General features: G+C 43.0%; 1 protein-coding gene across 4 annotated transcripts in view; it reads right to left on the bottom strand.

The window, feature by feature from the left end:
- cdadc1 (cytidine and dCMP deaminase domain containing 1) overlaps positions 1 to 17,125 on the bottom strand; it is a 65,061-nt gene extending 47,936 nt beyond the window's left edge. Inside the window, exons 1-3 of one of the 4 annotated variants that reach the window (XM_073045931.1) lie at positions 16,884 to 17,103; positions 6,148 to 6,294; positions 2,292 to 2,383 (exon numbers count right to left, since the gene is read on the bottom strand). In XM_073045931.1, coding sequence (XP_072902032.1) covers positions 2,292 to 2,383; positions 6,148 to 6,220 — 165 coding nt within the window. In that variant the 5' untranslated portion in view covers positions 6,221 to 6,294; positions 16,884 to 17,103. Of the gene's footprint in view, positions 1 to 923; positions 1,080 to 2,291; positions 2,384 to 6,147; positions 6,295 to 6,697; positions 6,907 to 16,883 lie in introns of those variants that run through there. The other 3 variants (XM_073045936.1, XM_073045930.1, XM_073045933.1) reach the window with 3 other exon arrangements.
- Positions 17,126 to 17,462: the final 337 nt, after the last annotated feature.

Genomic DNA, 17,462 nt, shown 5'->3' on the forward strand with positions numbered 1-17,462 from the left:
ACCAGAAACCCTGGATCAACAGTTCCGTGTGTACTGCACTCACTGTGCAAGACAAAGCATTCACCGTTGGTAACCACCAGGAACTCAAGAAATGCAGCTACGTTCTAAGCAAATTCATCAAGGCAGCGAAACAACAATATAGGGACAAGATCCAGACACAACTCTCCACCAACAACACATGCAGCTTATTACAAGGTCTGCACACCATCGCAGGCTTCAAAGCTAAACACAGTGGTGCTGCCAACATCATTGAGAGCATCCTGAACAGCTGCATCACTGCCTGGTTCGGAAACTGCACCACCTCGGATCACAAGACCCTGCAGTGGATAGTAAGGTCAGCTGAGATCATCGGGGTCTCTCTTCCCGCCATCACGGACATTTACACTACACGCTGCATCTGCAAAGCAAACAGCATTATGAAGGACCCCATGCACCCCTCATACAAACTCTTCTCCCTCCTGCCGTCTGGGAAAAGGCACCAAAGCATTCGGGCTCTCACGACCAGACTATGTAACATTTTCTTCCCCCAAGCCTTCAGTCTCCTCAATACCCAGAGCTTGGACTGACACCTTACTGCCCTATTGCCCTGTTTATTATTTATTGTAATGCCTGCACTGTTTTGTGCACTTTATGCAGTCCTGGGCAGGTCTGTAGTCTAGTGTAGCTTTTTTCTGTGTTGTTTTTTTACGTAGTTCAGTCTAGTTTTTGTACTGTGTCATGTAACACCATGATCCTGAAAAATGTTGTCTCGTTTTTACTATGTACTGTACATAGCAGTTATGGTCAAAATGACAATAAAAGTGACTTGACTTGACTTGACTGCCCCTTTCCCAGATGAGCTAATTTTTTTTTTTTTTTTTTTATGCTCAGTTCAAAGTCGCCAACACTGAGTCCCCGAGGAGAGCTGCCGATACAACCTGCACCTTGGTCATCTCTGAGACTGAAGTACGCAGGTGTTCTTAATGAGTGGGCAACCGCGAGGCTGCGAGACTGTATGGCATCCCAGGGCAAGTACTTCGTGTGTGCGCAGCACAGCTGGCTGGTGTGTTTTCAAACATTTTTAATCTCTCCCTCTCCCAGTGTAGAGTGCCCTCCTGTTTCAAAACATCCACCGTTGTCCCTGTACCTAAAAAGACCAAGGTAACATGTCTGAACGACTGGTGTCCTGATGAACTCACCTCAATAATAAGCAAATGCTTGGAGAGGGTGGTTAAGGACTACATCTGCAGCATGCTACCACCCACACTGGACCCCCTACGATTTGCCTATTGACACAACCAATCAACAGATGATGCAATAGCCACAGCTCTACACACCACCGGAGAGGAGGGATGCTTATGTGAGAACACTGTACTTGGACTACAGTTCAGCATTCAACACCATAATTCCCTCCAAGCTTGTTAAGAAGCTCAGAGACCTCAGCCTTCACCCTGCCTTGTGCAGCTGGATCCTGGACTTCCTGTTAGATCACCAGCAGGTGGTATGAGAGGGCTCCATCACCTCTGCCCCTCAACACAGGAGCCCCCCCAGGGTTGTGACTTAAGCCCCCTCCTTTACTCTCTGTACACCCATCACTGTGTCACCACCCACAACTCCACCTGCTAATTAAATTTGCAGATGATACTACACTGATTGGATATTATCACTATATAATAACCAGGCAGCCTACAGTGAAGAAGTCGTCACCCTGACACAGTGGTGTCAAGAAAACAACCTCTCCCTCAATGTCGCAAAAACAAAGAAGTTTGGCATCAGTCCCCAAATCCTAATGACTTTCTACAGGGGCACAATTGAGAGTATCCTGATTGTCTGTATCACTGCCTGGTATGGGAACTGTTCTTCCCTTAGTTGTAGGACTCTGCAGAGAGTGGTGCAGACAGCCCAGCACATGTGAATGTGAACTTCGCACTATTCAGGACGTTTACAGTGACAGGTGCATAAAAAGGACTCGAAGTATCATTGGGGACCTGAGTCATCCCAACCACAAACTGTTCCAGCTGCTACCATCCGGGAAACAGTACCGCAGCATTAAAGCCAGGACTAACAGGCATTGGGAATTTCTTCCACCAGGCCATCAGAATGATCACGCTAACACAATTGTATTTCTAAGCTATATTGACTGTTCTGTTGTATATTTTACTCTACATACTATTTATTACAAGTTACTATAATTTATACATTGCACATTCAAATAGAGATGTAACGTAAAGATTTTTACTCCTCATGTATGTGAAGGATGTAAGAAATAAAGTTGATTCAATTCAATTATAACTACTGGGTCAATACCATACCTGAGATGCATTTTGCTTGTCATTTGGAAAAAGTTCCATCCACAGACTCAGGAGAGTGAAAAGGTTTACTTCTGAAAGCCTAGGACTCAACCCTACAAAATAAAGATACCATTAATAAAATGCATGTTATTACATTAAATTGCTGTGCAAGTTGTCTATATAGCAATTACTAAATTCAGTCCCAAACGCAGTACTAATGAATAAATTTATCAAAAGTTGCATTTGTCTATGGTACAGGGTAACAGCAAGAACTTTCAGTTCTGAAAAATAGCAGACTGCTTTCAAGGATGAAAACAGTCAAAAATGACGAAGCAGAAAATAATGGGTAAGTCAAAGATGAAAGGTTAAACTTCTCACAAGACGATAGAGAAAAGGAGTTTAAAAAAGGAATTGAAGGACAGACCTTAGATATTGAAAAGGTGCCACTGTTAGCAGTGGTGTTAAGAGGGGACATAGTTGGAAAACGGAATTAAGTGGCAAGGTTAAAAATGACTACAGTAATTAGAAAGATACAAATGGACAGACATAAGGACTAGAAATTTAACTTATCATAATGGGACAGCTGGTAACTAATGTGGGTCAGTGGATGCAGAAATAATGAGTGAAAAGAACACTGCAAGTTAAAATGTAAGTGCCAGTTCTGGACGTGCTTTACAGACAGCATAAGATGGGAAGCTGGCCAATAGCACACTGGATTTAAAGATAAAAGAATGGACGAGAGTTTGCCATCAGGGGTCCAATCAGTGTTGGGAGCAGAGCACTTTATAGAGTTTACCTGCAGGTCGGCAAAGCTAGTATAGGAGAGCTTTGATGGTGTTCAGGCATTCCAAAGGTCCAATCAGTGTTGGAAGAAGAGCACTATGAATTAAATAAAAGTACAGAAAGGGCAAGTGGGGCGGCCATTGTTGGGAGTAGGTCAATGGTGAGAGTAGGAGTGTCAGGCTTTGACTCAAGAGGCTTCAACGAGAAGAGGTTGAGACCAAAGAAACACATTAGAGAATTTGGTCTTGGTTGCCCATTGTACAGTGCAGGCTAGATGGCAGATATGACAGTGGAATGCTCCCCCTGTAGAATGTGGGAATTCATGGGACCTAACAGTCTCCCTGATGACTACATCTGTGGGAAGTGCTGCCAACTGCAGCTCATGAAAGACCGCACTAAAGGAGCTGGAACTGGAGTTGGATGAAATTAGGATCATCCAGGAGGCAGAGCAATTGATAGATATGACTTTTCAGCAGGTGGTTACACCCAGAGTGCAAAATTTAGGGAGTAGATGGGGGAACACCAAGAGAGGTAAAAGGAGAAAGAAGTCAGTGCAGGGTCTCCCTATGGCCATTCCTCTCAGCAACAGCTATTGGATATTGCTGTGGGAGATGACCTCTCTGGGCAAGGCAGCAGCAGCCAGACCAATAGCAATGTGGTCAGCTCTGAGCCTCAGAAGGGAAGGGTGAAGTCCAGGCAGAGCAACAGTCATAGGGGACTCAATAGTTAGGGGGATAGATAGGAGATTATGTGGCAGTGAAAGAGACACCAGGATAGTGTGTTGCCTCCCAGGTGCTAGGGTCCAGGATATCTCTGAGCGGTTGCAGAATATGCTTGAAGGGGAGGTTGAGCAGCCGTAGGTTGTGGTACGTGCTGGAACCAATGACAGGCAGGAGAGGGTTAGAGGTCCTGCGCAGTAAGTTTAGGGAGTTAGGAAGAAAGCTGGAGTAGGACACTCAAGGTGGTAATCTCCACATTACTCCCAGTGCCTGAGCTAGTGAAGGTCAGAATAGGAAGATAGCACAGATGAATGAGATGGTGCAAGGGGCAGGGTTTCAAGTTCTTGGAACACTGGAACCTTTTCTGGGAAGGGGTGACCTGTACAAGTGGGATGAGTTGCACTTTAACTGGAGGAGAACCAGTATCCTGGGAGAGAGGTTTGCTAATACTATTGGGGAGGGTTTAAATGAGATTTACAGGGGGGTGGGAACCGAAGTGAAGAGGCAGAGGATAGAGTGGTTGGTGCACAAGTAGAGACAGCTTGTAGGGAGTTAATGAGGAAGGATAGGCAGATGATAAACCAATGAAGCACTCAGTCAAGATGGTTTGAGGTGTCTATTTTAATGCTAGTATTGTGAGCAAGGCGGATGAACTTAAGAGCGTGGATCAATATGTGGAATTATGATGTTGTGGCCACCTCAGAAACTTGGATGACTCAGGGGCAGGAATGGCTGCTGAATGTGCCAGGCTTTAGATGTTTCAAAAAGGATAGGGAGGTAGGCAAAAGAGGTGGGGGAGTGGCACAGCTAATCAGGGATAGTACCCCTGCAGAAAAGGAGGAAGCTATGGAGGGATTGTCTACTGACTCATTCTAGGTGGAAGTCAGAAACAGGAAGCGGGCAATAACTCTACTGGGTGTTTTTTATAGGCCCCTCCCCCCCATAGTAACAGTGACATCGAGAAGCAGATAGGAAGGCAGAGTCTGTAATGGTGCAATAATAGGGTTATTGTAATGGGTTATTTTAACTTTCCTAATATTGATTGGCATATTCTTATAGCAAGGGGCTTAGATTAGGTGGAATTTGTTAGGTGTGTTCAGGAAGGTTTCCTGACACAATATGTAGATAAGCCTACAAGAGGAGAGGCTGTACTTGAGCTGGTATTGGGAAGTGAACCTGGTCAGGTGTCAGATCTCTCGGTGGGAGAGAATTTTGGAGGTAGTGATCATAACTCTATCTCCTTTAACATAATGCTGGAGAGGGATAGGAGCAGATAATTTGGGAAAACATTTAATTGGGGTAAGGAAAATATGATGCTATTAGGCAGGAATTTGGGAACATAAATTGGAAGCAGATGTTCTCAGGGAAATGCATGGCAGAATTGTGGTAAATGTTCAGGGAATGCTTGCATGGTGTTCTGCATAGGTATGTTCCATTGAGACAGGAAAAGGATAGTAGGGTAAAAGAACCATGGTGTATAAAAGATGTAGAAAATCTAATCAAGAAGAAAAATAAAGCTTACAAAAGGTTCAAGAAGCTAGGTACTGTTAGAGCTCTAGAAAATTACAAGGGTGCCAGTAAGGAGCTCAAAAATGAAATTAGGAGAGCTAGAAGAGGCCATGAGAAGGCCTTGGTGAGTAGGATTAAGGAAAACCCCAAGGTATTCTACATGTGTATGAAGAACAAGCGGATGAGCCATGTGAGAATAGGACCAATCAGAAGTGAGAGTGGAAACATGTGTGCGGAGTTAGAGGAAGTAGTGGAGGTACTTAATGAATACTTTGCTTCAGTATTCACCAGCAAAGAGGACCTTAGCAATTGTTGGGATAACTTAAAGTAGACTGAAACGCTTGAGTGTATAGACAGTAAGATAGAGTGCTGGAGCTTTTGAAAGGTATTAAGTTAGATAAGTTGCCGGGACCAGATGAGATATACCCCAGGCTACTGTGGGAAGCGAGGGAAGAGACTGCTGAGCCTCTGGCGATGATCTTTGCATCATCAATAGGGATGGGAAAAGTACCAGAGAATTGGAAGGTTGCAAATGTTGACCCTTGTTCAAGAAAGAGAGTAGAGATAACCCAGGAGATTATAGATCAGTGAGTCTTACTTCAGTGGTGGGCAAGTTGTTAAAGATCCTGAGAGGCAGGATTTATGAGCATTTGCAGAGACATCATCTGATTAGGGATAGTCAGCATGGCTTTGTCAAGGACATGTCATGCCTTACGAACCTGAATGAATTATTTGAAGATGTAATGAAACACATTGATGAAGGTAGAGCAGTGGATGTAGTGTATATGGATTTCTGTAAAGCATTTGATAAGGTTCCCCATGTGAGGCTCATTCAGAAAGTATTGAGGCATGGGATCCAAGGAGACCTTGCATTGTGGATCCAGAATTGGCTTGACCACAGAAGGCAAAGGATGGTTGTGGATGGTTCATATTCTGCATGGAGGACGGTGACCAGTGGTGTTCCACAGGGATCTGTTCTAAGACCCCTCCTCTTTCAGATTTTCATAAATGACCTGGATGAGGAAGTAGAAGGGTGGATTAGTAAGTTTGCTGATGATACAAAAGTTGGAGGCGTTGTAGATAATCTGCAGGGTTGTCAGAGGTTACAGTGGGATGTCAATAGGATGCAGAACTGGGCCGAGAAGTGGCAGATGGATTTCAACCCAGATAAGTGTTAAGTAGTTCACTTTGGCAGGTCAAATTTGAGGACAGAATATAATATTAATGTTAAGACTCTTGGCAGTGTGGAGAATCAGCAAGATCTTGGTGTTCATGTCCACAGGACTCTCAAAGCTGCTGCACAGGTTGACAGTGTTGTTAAGAAGGAGTATGGTGTGTTGGCCTTCATCAACCATTGAATTGAGTTCAAGAGCCATGAGGTAATATTACAGCTATACAAGACTTTTTAGAGATAACCTTATGTCCTGACGAAGGGTCTCGGCCCGAAACGTCGACAGCGCTTCTCCCTATAGATGCTGCCTGGCCTGCTGTGTTCCACCAGCATTTTGTGTGTGTTGTTGTTTGAATTTCCAGCATCTGCAGATTTCCTCGTGTAAGACTTTTTAGACCCTACTTGGAGTACTGTGTTCCGTTCTGGTCACCTCATTACAGGACGGATGTGGATGCTATAGAGAGAAAATGCAGACGAGATTTACAAGGATGTTGCCTGGAGTATTCCTTATGAGAAAAGGTTGAGTGAACTTGGCCTTTTCTCCTTGGAGCAATGGAGGATGAGAGGTGACCTGATAAAGGTGTACAAGATGATGAAAGGCATTGATCGTGTGGCTAGCCAGAAGCTTTTTCCCAGGGCTGAAATGGCTAAGGGTACATAGTTTTAAGGTGCTTGGAAGTAGGTACAAGGGGGATGTCAGAGTTAAGTTTTTCCACACAGAGAGTGGTGGGTGTGTGGAATGCACTGCCAGCAAAGGTGGTAGAGGTAGATACAACAGGGTCTTTTAAGAGACTGTTTGATAGGTACATGGAGCTTAAAAAAATAGAAAGCTTTGGAGTAAGGAAATATTAGGCAGCTTCTAGAATAGGTTACATGGTCGGCACAACATTGTGGGCCAAAGGGCCTGTGATGTGCTGTAGATTTTTTGTGTTTCTAGATGGCATGAGATAAGGTGTTCTTACAGAGGTGGTAATGAGGTGAAGGTACTCCAGAAACTCAGCTGGATGTTCCTTTTCTATAATCATAATTTTCACCTTTGTCCTTGTCATTCAAAGCTCAAAGTAAATTTATTATCAAAGTACATGCAGTATATGTCACTATATACAACCCTGAGATTCATTTTCTTGTGGGCTTTCACAGTAAATAGGGGAAAAAACATAAAATCAATGAAAAACCACACAAAACAGAGGCAGGCAAACAACCAATGTGAAAAGGATAACAAACTACAATTGAAAGAGAAAATAGTAATAAATAAACAAAGAAACAATAACTATTGAGAACATGAGTTATAGAGTCCTTAAAAGTGAGACCTTAGGTTATGGAATCAGTTCATTGTTGGGTTGATTGACATTATCCCCTCTGGTTCAAGATCCTGTTGGTTAAGGGGTAATAACTTTTCTGAATCTGGTGATGTAAGACCCAAGGCTCCTGTAGTTCTTCCTGATAGCAGCAGTGAGAAGAGAGCATGGCCTGGATGGTGGGGATCTTTCATGCTGGATGCTGCTTTCCTACGACAGCGCTCCTTGTAAATGTGCTCAATGGTAGGGAGGGCTTTACCTGTGATGCACTGGGCTATATCCACTACTTATTGTACACTTTTCCATTCAAGGGCAATGGTGTTTCCATACCAAGCCAGGATGCAACCAGTCAGAATATTCTCCACCACACATTTACAGGAATTTGTCAAAGTTTTAGATGACATGCTACATCTTTGCAATCTTCTAAGAAAGTAGAGGTGCTTCCATGCCTTCTTAGTAATGGCAGTTACCGTAGATTTCGCACTACAGAGCGCACCTGATTAAAAGCCGCTGGCTCTAATTTTAGAAAGAAAATCAATTTTGTACTTGTACAAGCCGCACCGGATTTTAGGCCGCAGGTGTCCCACGTTGTAATATGAGATATTTACACAGAAAGATATTACACGTGAGGATTTTTTAAACTTTTAATTAAATCCGTATGGTAACATAAACAAATACATATTGCAAATGCTTTTTTTCGAACCGTGCCTCTAACACGGCTACTTTTAAATATACATACGTATCGGTAACACACAAATTACGTTGCATATACTTTTTTACTGAACAGTGCACGAACAACATTCCAATATCTCCTAACGACGTAAAAAAATATATACTGCAGCCTACCAGGAAAAGTTATTGATCGCCTTTAACTTAAAAGCAGCGTTTTCGCTCGGGTAATGTGCTCGGCTAATGTGCTCCCCCCCCACCTTCCCGTTTATCGCAAACCGGTATTTCCCACAAGACGCGGCGAAACCGGATGTGATGTCATAGTATCCCGGGATGTACAGAAAACAAATAGATAGATAGATACTTTATTCAACTAGAAAATACTAACAAATGAATTACTAAGCGAAAATATTATAAACTAAATAACTGCCATAAAGGCAGCACAATGCTTTTCTTCGAGTGTTTTCCATGTTGATGAGGGTGAGTACAAATGACTGATTTACAATAATTTAATTGTGAAAGTGCGCTTGATTTATCGTACAATTTCATTGGACCTCTGTGAACTACTCATCAATTTTATTGGTCTACTGTTACGAGGCAAAATATTTTTGGCGGCATGAAAAAAAATCATGTATTAGCCGCTCCGTATTAAAGGCCGCAGAGTTCAAAGCTGTTCAAAGTGTGGGCAAAAAGTAGCGGCTTATAATCCGACATCTACAGTACATGCTATCCATTTCTTTTTATTTGTCTGCATTTTCTCCAATGGCTTGCACAATAAATATTTGGTGATAATCTCTATAGCTGATGTGAACAACACAAAGGAAATTTGACCCAACGTCAATAAACTGGAGATTAGAATGACCGAAAGTGTAAGCTATGCAGTCAGCAAAGTTTGCACTTAGTTTATCTTTAATGATTTAAAAATACTGTATTATTGATGTAGTAGTCAAATGAATGTCATTCAAAAGGACCTTCAAGAGGCACTTCTTATGAAGCTGTGAACTGAAACACCAATGCCTATGAACAGAAAAGCCTACAAAAGTGGTGGACATAGACCAGTCCTTCACAAGCAAAGCCCTCCCAAGCACTATCACTATCACTATCATCCTTCATCAAGGACCCCCACCATCCAGGCTATGCTGTTCTTGTTGCTGCCATCGGGAAGGAAGTACAGGAGCCTTAGGTTCCATACCACCAGGTTCAGGGACAGTTATAATTCTTTAACCATCAGAATCCTGAACCATCGTGGATCGTCTCACTCACTTCAGCTTTGAACTATGTACAAACAACAACCTATGAACTGACTTTCAAGGACTCTATAACTGACATTCTCAGTAGTATGTAAGTATGTATTTATTTTAACACACACACACACACACACACACACACACACACACACACACACACACACACACACACACACACACACACACACACACACACACACACACACACACACACACACACACACGTGCAAAGTCTTAGGCACCCAGATTTTTTTTAATATAAATTTTTTTAGGTTTATTTTTTTTCTTCTGCATTAATGTGTCAGTAGAAAAGAGCAACTTTTAGATCTCCAAACATTCATTTTCCAAAAAAAAGTTTGAGTTTTTTTATATTTCATTAAAGAAAGTGACATATTAAGTAACCCGCTACTTTTTAATAAAAACTTGATGACTTTGTAGGTATATAGCCCAGTGCCTGATTTAAACAAAGATAACAAACAGGTGCTAATGATCAATAACAAAGTTGAATGAACTAAACTGATTAATTGAAAGAGAAATGTGTGTAGAAGGAATCAAACTGGATGAAGGACAAACAAATTAAAAGGTGAGGTTGTGGCAGATGTGACGGTTTAACTTTCAAATCATCAATTCTTAACTATGGTAAGAGAGAGCACAGCAACAAGACACAAGGTGGTCATCCTGCATCAGCAAGCTCTCTCCCAAGCAGAAATTTTGTGGCTGACAGGAATTTCAAGATGTGCTGTTTGAAGAAGTACAAAAAAATAGACTAGAGGACTAAACCATCCTCAACTGAGTGCAACAGACGAGAGGTACATCAAACTGATGTTCCTTATAAATCAGAAGTCTAGCACTGCTATCAGCTCTGAACTCACAGAAACCACTGGATCCCAAGTACACCCCTCTACAGTCCGGAGAAGTTTTGTCAGAAGTAGTCTTCATAGAAGAATGCTGCCAAAAAGCCATTCCTCTGAAGTGGAAACAAAGCCAGGAGACTCACCTACACACAAAAACAAAAGGACTGGGGTGCTGAACAATGGCAGCGAGTGCTCAGAACTGATGAGTCAATATTTGAATTTTTTGGATCATACAGAAAGCAATTCGTCAGAAGAAGAGCTGGAGAATGCTACATGGGTGAGTGTCTGCAGCCAACAGTGAAGCACGGTGGAGGCTGCCTGCAGGTTTAGGGCTGCATTTCTACAAGTGAAGTTGGTTATCTAGTCAGAATTAATAGAATCCTCAATGCTGAGAAGTACAAGCAGGTTCTCATCGATCACGCAACACCATTAGGAAGGAGTCTGACTGGTCTCAACTTCATTCTGCAGTAGGACATTCCGCCAAAGTCATAAAGAACTGTCTTCAGCAAAAAGAGAAAGGAGCTCTGCAACAGATGGTATAACATCTACAGAGCCCTGACCTCAACATCATTGAGACTGGCTGGGATTACCTGGAGAGACAGAAGCAAGCAAGACAACCAAAGTCTGCAGAAGAACGGTGGCAAGTTCTCCAAGTTGCTTGGAACAACCTACTAGCCAATTTTCTAATAAAACTACATGACAGTGTCTCTCAGAGAACTGATGCAGTTCTAAAGGCAAAGGGTGGTCATGCCAAATATTGATGTCATATAGTTTCTTTTTAAACTGTTTACTGCTCTTTATAGTAATTTTTTTATAACTACAAACTTTTAATTTTATTATTTTTGAAAGCATCTTTGCTTTGCATATTTTTTTTCCCTAACATGTGCCTTGGACTTTTGCACAGTACCATATAATTTGCACAGTTTGTCTTCTCTTGCACATTGATTGCCAGTCTTTGTGTGTAATTTTTCATTGCTTCTATTGTATTTCTCTGTTCTGCTGTGAATGCTTGCAAGAAAATTAATATTAAGGTAGCATATGGTGATATATACATTGATAATAAATTTACTTTGATTTTTGAAAATGGGTTCAATGTATGCATTTATATTGGAAATTATTTGTTTAAATATAGAAAGGATAATGCTGTGTTCCCATTTGATCATAAGAATGCAAGACACAGGAGTAAACCATTTGGCTCCACAAGCCTACCCTTCTATTCAACTGATCCTTGATTCAGTCTACACAGGATGGTAGTAAGGGCAATGAAATGCTCCTCCGTCTGCAAGACGTGGGAAGCTAGGGGTCCTCAGGGTCTCCCTGATAGCTACGTCTATGGGAAGTGCACCCATAAGCAGCTCCTGACGGATCGGGTCAAAGAACTGGAGCTGGATCTGGTGGTATCGGGATCATCGGGGAAGCAGAGGGTTTCATAGATGAGACTTTCATTGAGGAGGTCACAGCCAAGGTACAGGCTTTAGATAGATGTGTGACCAGCTGGAGGAGGGATGTAGACAGTCACTGCAGGGATCCTCTGTGGTTATTCCCCTCAGCAACAAGTACTGGAGCTTCTTGATTAAAACTGCTGGTATGGCTGGGGAGATGACCTTTCAGGGCACAGCAACAGCAGCCAGATTAGAGACACTGTAGCTGGCTCTGAAGCTCAGTAGGGAAGGGTAAAGTCAAGAAGAACCACAGTGACAAGAGACTTGATAGGGGTACGGACAGGAAATTCTGTTGGCTCGAAAGAGATGTTACCTGCTGGGTGCTAGGGTTGAGGAGGTCTCAGAGCAGCTGTAAAACATCCTCAAGTGGGAGGGTGAGCAGCCAGAGGTTGTGGTGTACATTAGCACCAATAACATGGGTACAAAGGAGGAAGAGGTCCTGTGCAGTGGCATAAGAGGTTAAGAAAGAGGCTGAAAAGCAGGACAGGAATAGAAAGACGGGCAGATGAATGAGTGGCAGAAGAATTGATGCAAAGGGCAGAGTTTCACGTTCTTGGATCATGGGGACATCTTCTGGGCCAGGAGTAGCCTGTACTAGAGAAACTAGGTGAACATTAACTGGTGGGAAATTCATAATGCTACTTGGAGAATGTAAACTGGTTTGGCAGTGAGGTGGGTAGCACCAGGTGAGAAAGTGGAGGGATTCAGAGAAAAGTAGATGCCATGAACAGTAAGAACAGGCAGGAGTAAGATAATAGAAACAATAGAATGGACAGGTTGAAGTGTCTGTATATTTTAATACAAGGAGTAAACATAGAGCAAGGAACAAAACATGGGCCATAACAGAGACTTGATTGAGAGAGGGACAGGAATAAATCAGAATCATGTTTACTGTCACCGGCATATGTCATGAAATCTGATGTTTTGCGGTAGTACATTGCAATACATAACAAAAACTGTAAATTACAATAAGTATATATTAAAAAATTAAATAAGCAGTGCAAAAAGACAGGAAAAATACTGAGGTAGTGTTCATGAATTCATTGTCCATTCAGAAATCTAAAGGTGGATGGGAAGAAACTATTCCTGAAATGTTGAGTGTGTGTCTTCAAGCTCCTGTACCTCCTCGATTATAGCAATGAGAAGAGGGCATGTCCTGGATGATGGGGTACTTAATGATGGATGCCATATTTTGAGGCATTGCCTTTTGAAGGTGTCCCACTGGGGTGCTATTGCCCAAGATGAAGTTGGCTGAGTTCACGACTTTCTGCTTTTTCCGATCCTGTGCAGTGGCTTCTCCATACCAGATGGTGATGCAACAAGTTAGAATGCTCTCCACGGTACATCTACAGAAATTTCAGGTGTCTTTGGTGACATATCAATTTTCCTCAAAGTCCTTAAGAAATACAGCCACTGTGGTGCCCTCTTTGTAATTGCATCAATGTGTTGGGCCCAGGATAGATCCTCAGATGTTGACATCTAGGAACCTGAAACTGCTCACTCTTTCCACTGCTGATCCCTCTATGAGGGTGCGTGCTCCCTTGACTTCCCCTTCATGAAGTCTACAATCAATTCCTTGGTCTTACTGATGCTGAGTCAAGGTTGTTGCTGCAACACCACTCAACCAGCTGATCTCTCTTATTGCTGTATGCTTCCTCAATAGCCAATAGTTGCAGGAGTAGGCTATTTGGCCCTTTGAGCCAGCACCACCATTCAGTGTGATCATGGCTGATCATCCACAATCAGTACCCCGTTCCTGCCTTCTCCCCATATCCCTTGACTCTGCTATCTTTAAGAGCTCTATTTAACTCTTTCTTGAAAGCATCCAGAGAATTGGCCTCCACTGCCTTCTGAGGCAGAGCATTCCATAGATCCACAACTCTCTGGGTGACAAAGTTTCTCCTGAACTCCGTTCTAAATGGCCTACCCCTTATTCTTAAACTGTGGCCCTGGTTCTGGACTCCCCCAACATCGGGAACATGTTTCCTGCCTCTAGTGTGTCCAATCCCTTAATAATCTTATATGTTTCAATCAAATCCCCTCATCCTTCTAAATTCCAGTGTATACAAGCTCAATCGCTCCAATCTTTCAACCTATGACAGTCCTGCCATCCCGGGAATTAACCTCGTGAACCTACTCTGCACTCCCTCAATAGCAAATATGTCCTTCCTCAAATTTGGAGACCAAAACTGAACACAATACTCCAGGTGTGATCTCACCAGGGCCCTGTACAACTGCAGATGGACCTCTTTGCTCCTATACTCAACTCTCCTTGTTATGAAGGCCAACATGCCATTAGCTTTCTTCACTACCTGCTGTACCTGCATACTTACTTTCAGTAACTGATGTACAAGAACACCTAGATCTTGTTGTACTTCCCCTTTTCCTAACTTGACACCATTCAGATAGTAATCTGCCTTCCTGTTCTTGCCACCAAAGTGGATAACCTCACATTTATCCACATTAAACTGCATCTGCCATGCATCTGCCCACTCACCCAACCTGTCCAAGTCACCCTGCATTCTCCGAACATCCTCCTCATATATCACACTGCCACCCAGCTTTGTGTCATCTGCAAAATTGATGCTGTTACTGTTACTTTTAATCCCTTCATCTAAATCATGAATGTAGTCATTAATCCTCGTCACCATCTGAGATTCTGCCTGTAATAGCTGTGTCATCAGCAATTTTAAAGATGGTGTTTGAGCTCTCCCTACCCACACAATCTTGGGTGTAGACAAAGCAGAGCAGTGGGCTAAGCACACATTCTTGAAGTACACCAGTGTTTACTGTCAGCAAAGAGAAGTTATTTCCGATCTGTACAGACTGTAGCCTCCTGGTGAGAATGCAAGAATCCATTTGCAGAGGGAGGGACAGAGGCCAAGGTTTTGCAGCTTCTTGATTAGAACTGAGGGGATGATTGTGTTGAATGCTGAGCTGCAGTCAATAAACAGCATCCTGACATAAGTATTGCTACTGTCCAGGTGATCTAAAGCCAAGTGGAGAGTCAGTGAGATTGCATTTGCTGTAGACCTATTGCAGCAATAGGCAAATTGCAGCAGGTCCAGGTCCTTGCTTAGACAGGACCAACCTCTCTAAGTGCTTCCTATCAGTAGATGTGAGTGCCACTGGGCAATTAAGTCATTCAGGCAGCTCACCCTGCTCTTCTCGAGCACAGGTATGACTTCTGATGCAGGTTGCAGCAGTGAGAGATTGATCGCGCCTTTGAACATTCCCACCAGTTGGTTGGCACAGGCTTTCGGAGTCCCAACAGATATACCATCAGGGCCTGATGCTTTGTCAGGGTTCACCTTCTTGAAAGGCAAATATGATAAAGGTGTTCAAGAAACTCTTAGATAGGCAGATGAATGTGCAGGAAATGGAAAGATCTGGACACATAGGCAGAAGGTATTAGTTTAGTTGGCATTTGACTATTAATTTAATTAATCAGGCCAACATTCTGGGCCAAAGACCCTGCTCTCGTGCAGTACTATTCTGTGTTCTAAGACCATGGTTGATATACTTCATTTTCTTCACTATCCCCATAATCACTGGTGTCTCTTAACATACAAAAATCTTTTTGCCTTTGTTTTGAAGGCAAATCATGACTGAACCCTCTGTGGTAGAGAATTCCAATGATTCACCACCCTCTCAATGTACTTCCTCCTCCTTTCAAATTTAAATGGCACCCCCTTATTTTGAGACTATGATTCGTAGTACAAGGTTCCTCAGCCTGGCAAGCATCTTGAAGATTTAAAAAATTAGCTTTATTTGTCACATGTCCATTGAAATATACAGTTAAATGTGTCGTTTGCGTCCACAAATAGCATATAACATGCCAACAACTTAATAACCCTTACTAGCACTTATGTGTGGAAGAAAACTGAAGCACCCACAGGAAACCCAAGTTGTCACGGGGAAATCATACAAACTCATTACAGACAGTGGCAGGAGTGGAAACCCCAGTTGCTGCTGCTCTAAAGCAGTGGCTCCCAAAAAATTTTTGACCACCGCCCCCTTGGATCCCAGACCACACCCCCAGCACCCCTCCCTTTCCAGCCATTACATGAAACTATTTAAAAAATGTTGATTTACCATGCACAGTGAAAGAAAATAGGAACTGCAAATTCAAAGCAGTGACAAATAATTGCAAAAATTATTCCAATCTAATTAAAGCTATAAATAAAATTATTTCTTTATTTAATTACCATAAAACTATTTTCATCAACAATTTTAGTGTATACATTTGTAGTCCAACTATTCACTACTTCGTTACTTTTTAACTTTTCATTGAGATGGTTAGGCTTGGTGCAGTGATATCAGCTTCTCTCAGTCTGAATGTCATTCTCAAGGAGTCTCAAATCCCTACCTTCAGTAATTTCCAGTCTGTTTTGTTGCTTTGAAAGATGTTGTGTGACTACACTGAAACCGCATTCCACTAGATATGATATTGGGAAGTCAATAAAGAATAATTCTTCACTTCAGTCACCCTATCCCCAATGTCCCTTCTTTGATCGAGATTTTAATCACCACATCTGAACCAATTTTTATCTGATTGGGAATGCGTGTGCAATTAATAATCTAATGGAACAGGGAGACTGAGAACATTTCTGTTCAATGTCAACAGGGAGGCGAATTAGCAGTGAGGTGAACAGAGAACATAGATGATTGTCTCATGACAACGGTGCTGCCTTCCCAATATTTGACTGGAGGGCTAGATGTCAGACAACAGAAGTGATTCTAATGTTATACTTTCCCTATACCCCAGGTTATTCCAGATAAATAACTCAGGGATTTATCAACGTTTGTAAGGCATTCCGGTAGACGTTAATCATATCAGCGATTTACAACCAACTAAATTCGCCAAATCCAACAGATGAAGCCCTGTGAACCGGTGATGATCAGGTCTCGTCAGCCTCACCTGTGGGGTTGCACTCCGTTTGCACTCCTCTCTCCTGCCGCTCTCCAGCCCCCTTCGTGTGCGCCGGTTCCCGTGGATCCTTCATTTCCAGATGCCGCTGAGAGCAAAACATGGCCTCACCTGCGACGCTGGGTGGCACGGACCGACCCGCCGAAGGCAGCACAGCAACGGCGAAGGCCGGTCATAGTGCCGGGCCAAAACAGCGCTTGACAACCAAAAGCGTCAACGCGCACCCGTGCGTCATGACGTCACAGGCACCGAAAGGGGCGGCCGGGGCACAAGGGAATGAGTAGACAGGCTGAGACCCTCCTTTGGGACAGAGCAGAAAGGGGGGAGATGTGCCCGAGTGAAAGGTGGAGGGAAGGGGAAGGAGGATGGCTGGAAGGTGATAGGTGAAGCCAGCTGGGTGGGAAAGGTCAAAGGCTGGAGAAGAAGGAATCTGATAGGAGAGTGGACCATTGGAGGAAGGGATCTGGGGGAAGTAATAGGCAAGTGAGAAGTGATTAAAGGTCAGAGTGGGGAATAGAAGGGTAGGGGTGTCATGTGCTTATCAGAGAGAGGAATTGATATTCATGCCAT

The sequence above is a fragment of the Hemitrygon akajei genome, chromosome 5, assembly GCF_048418815.1.
Source record: "Hemitrygon akajei chromosome 5, sHemAka1.3, whole genome shotgun sequence".
Taxonomy (NCBI): domain Eukaryota; kingdom Metazoa; phylum Chordata; class Chondrichthyes; order Myliobatiformes; family Dasyatidae; genus Hemitrygon; species Hemitrygon akajei.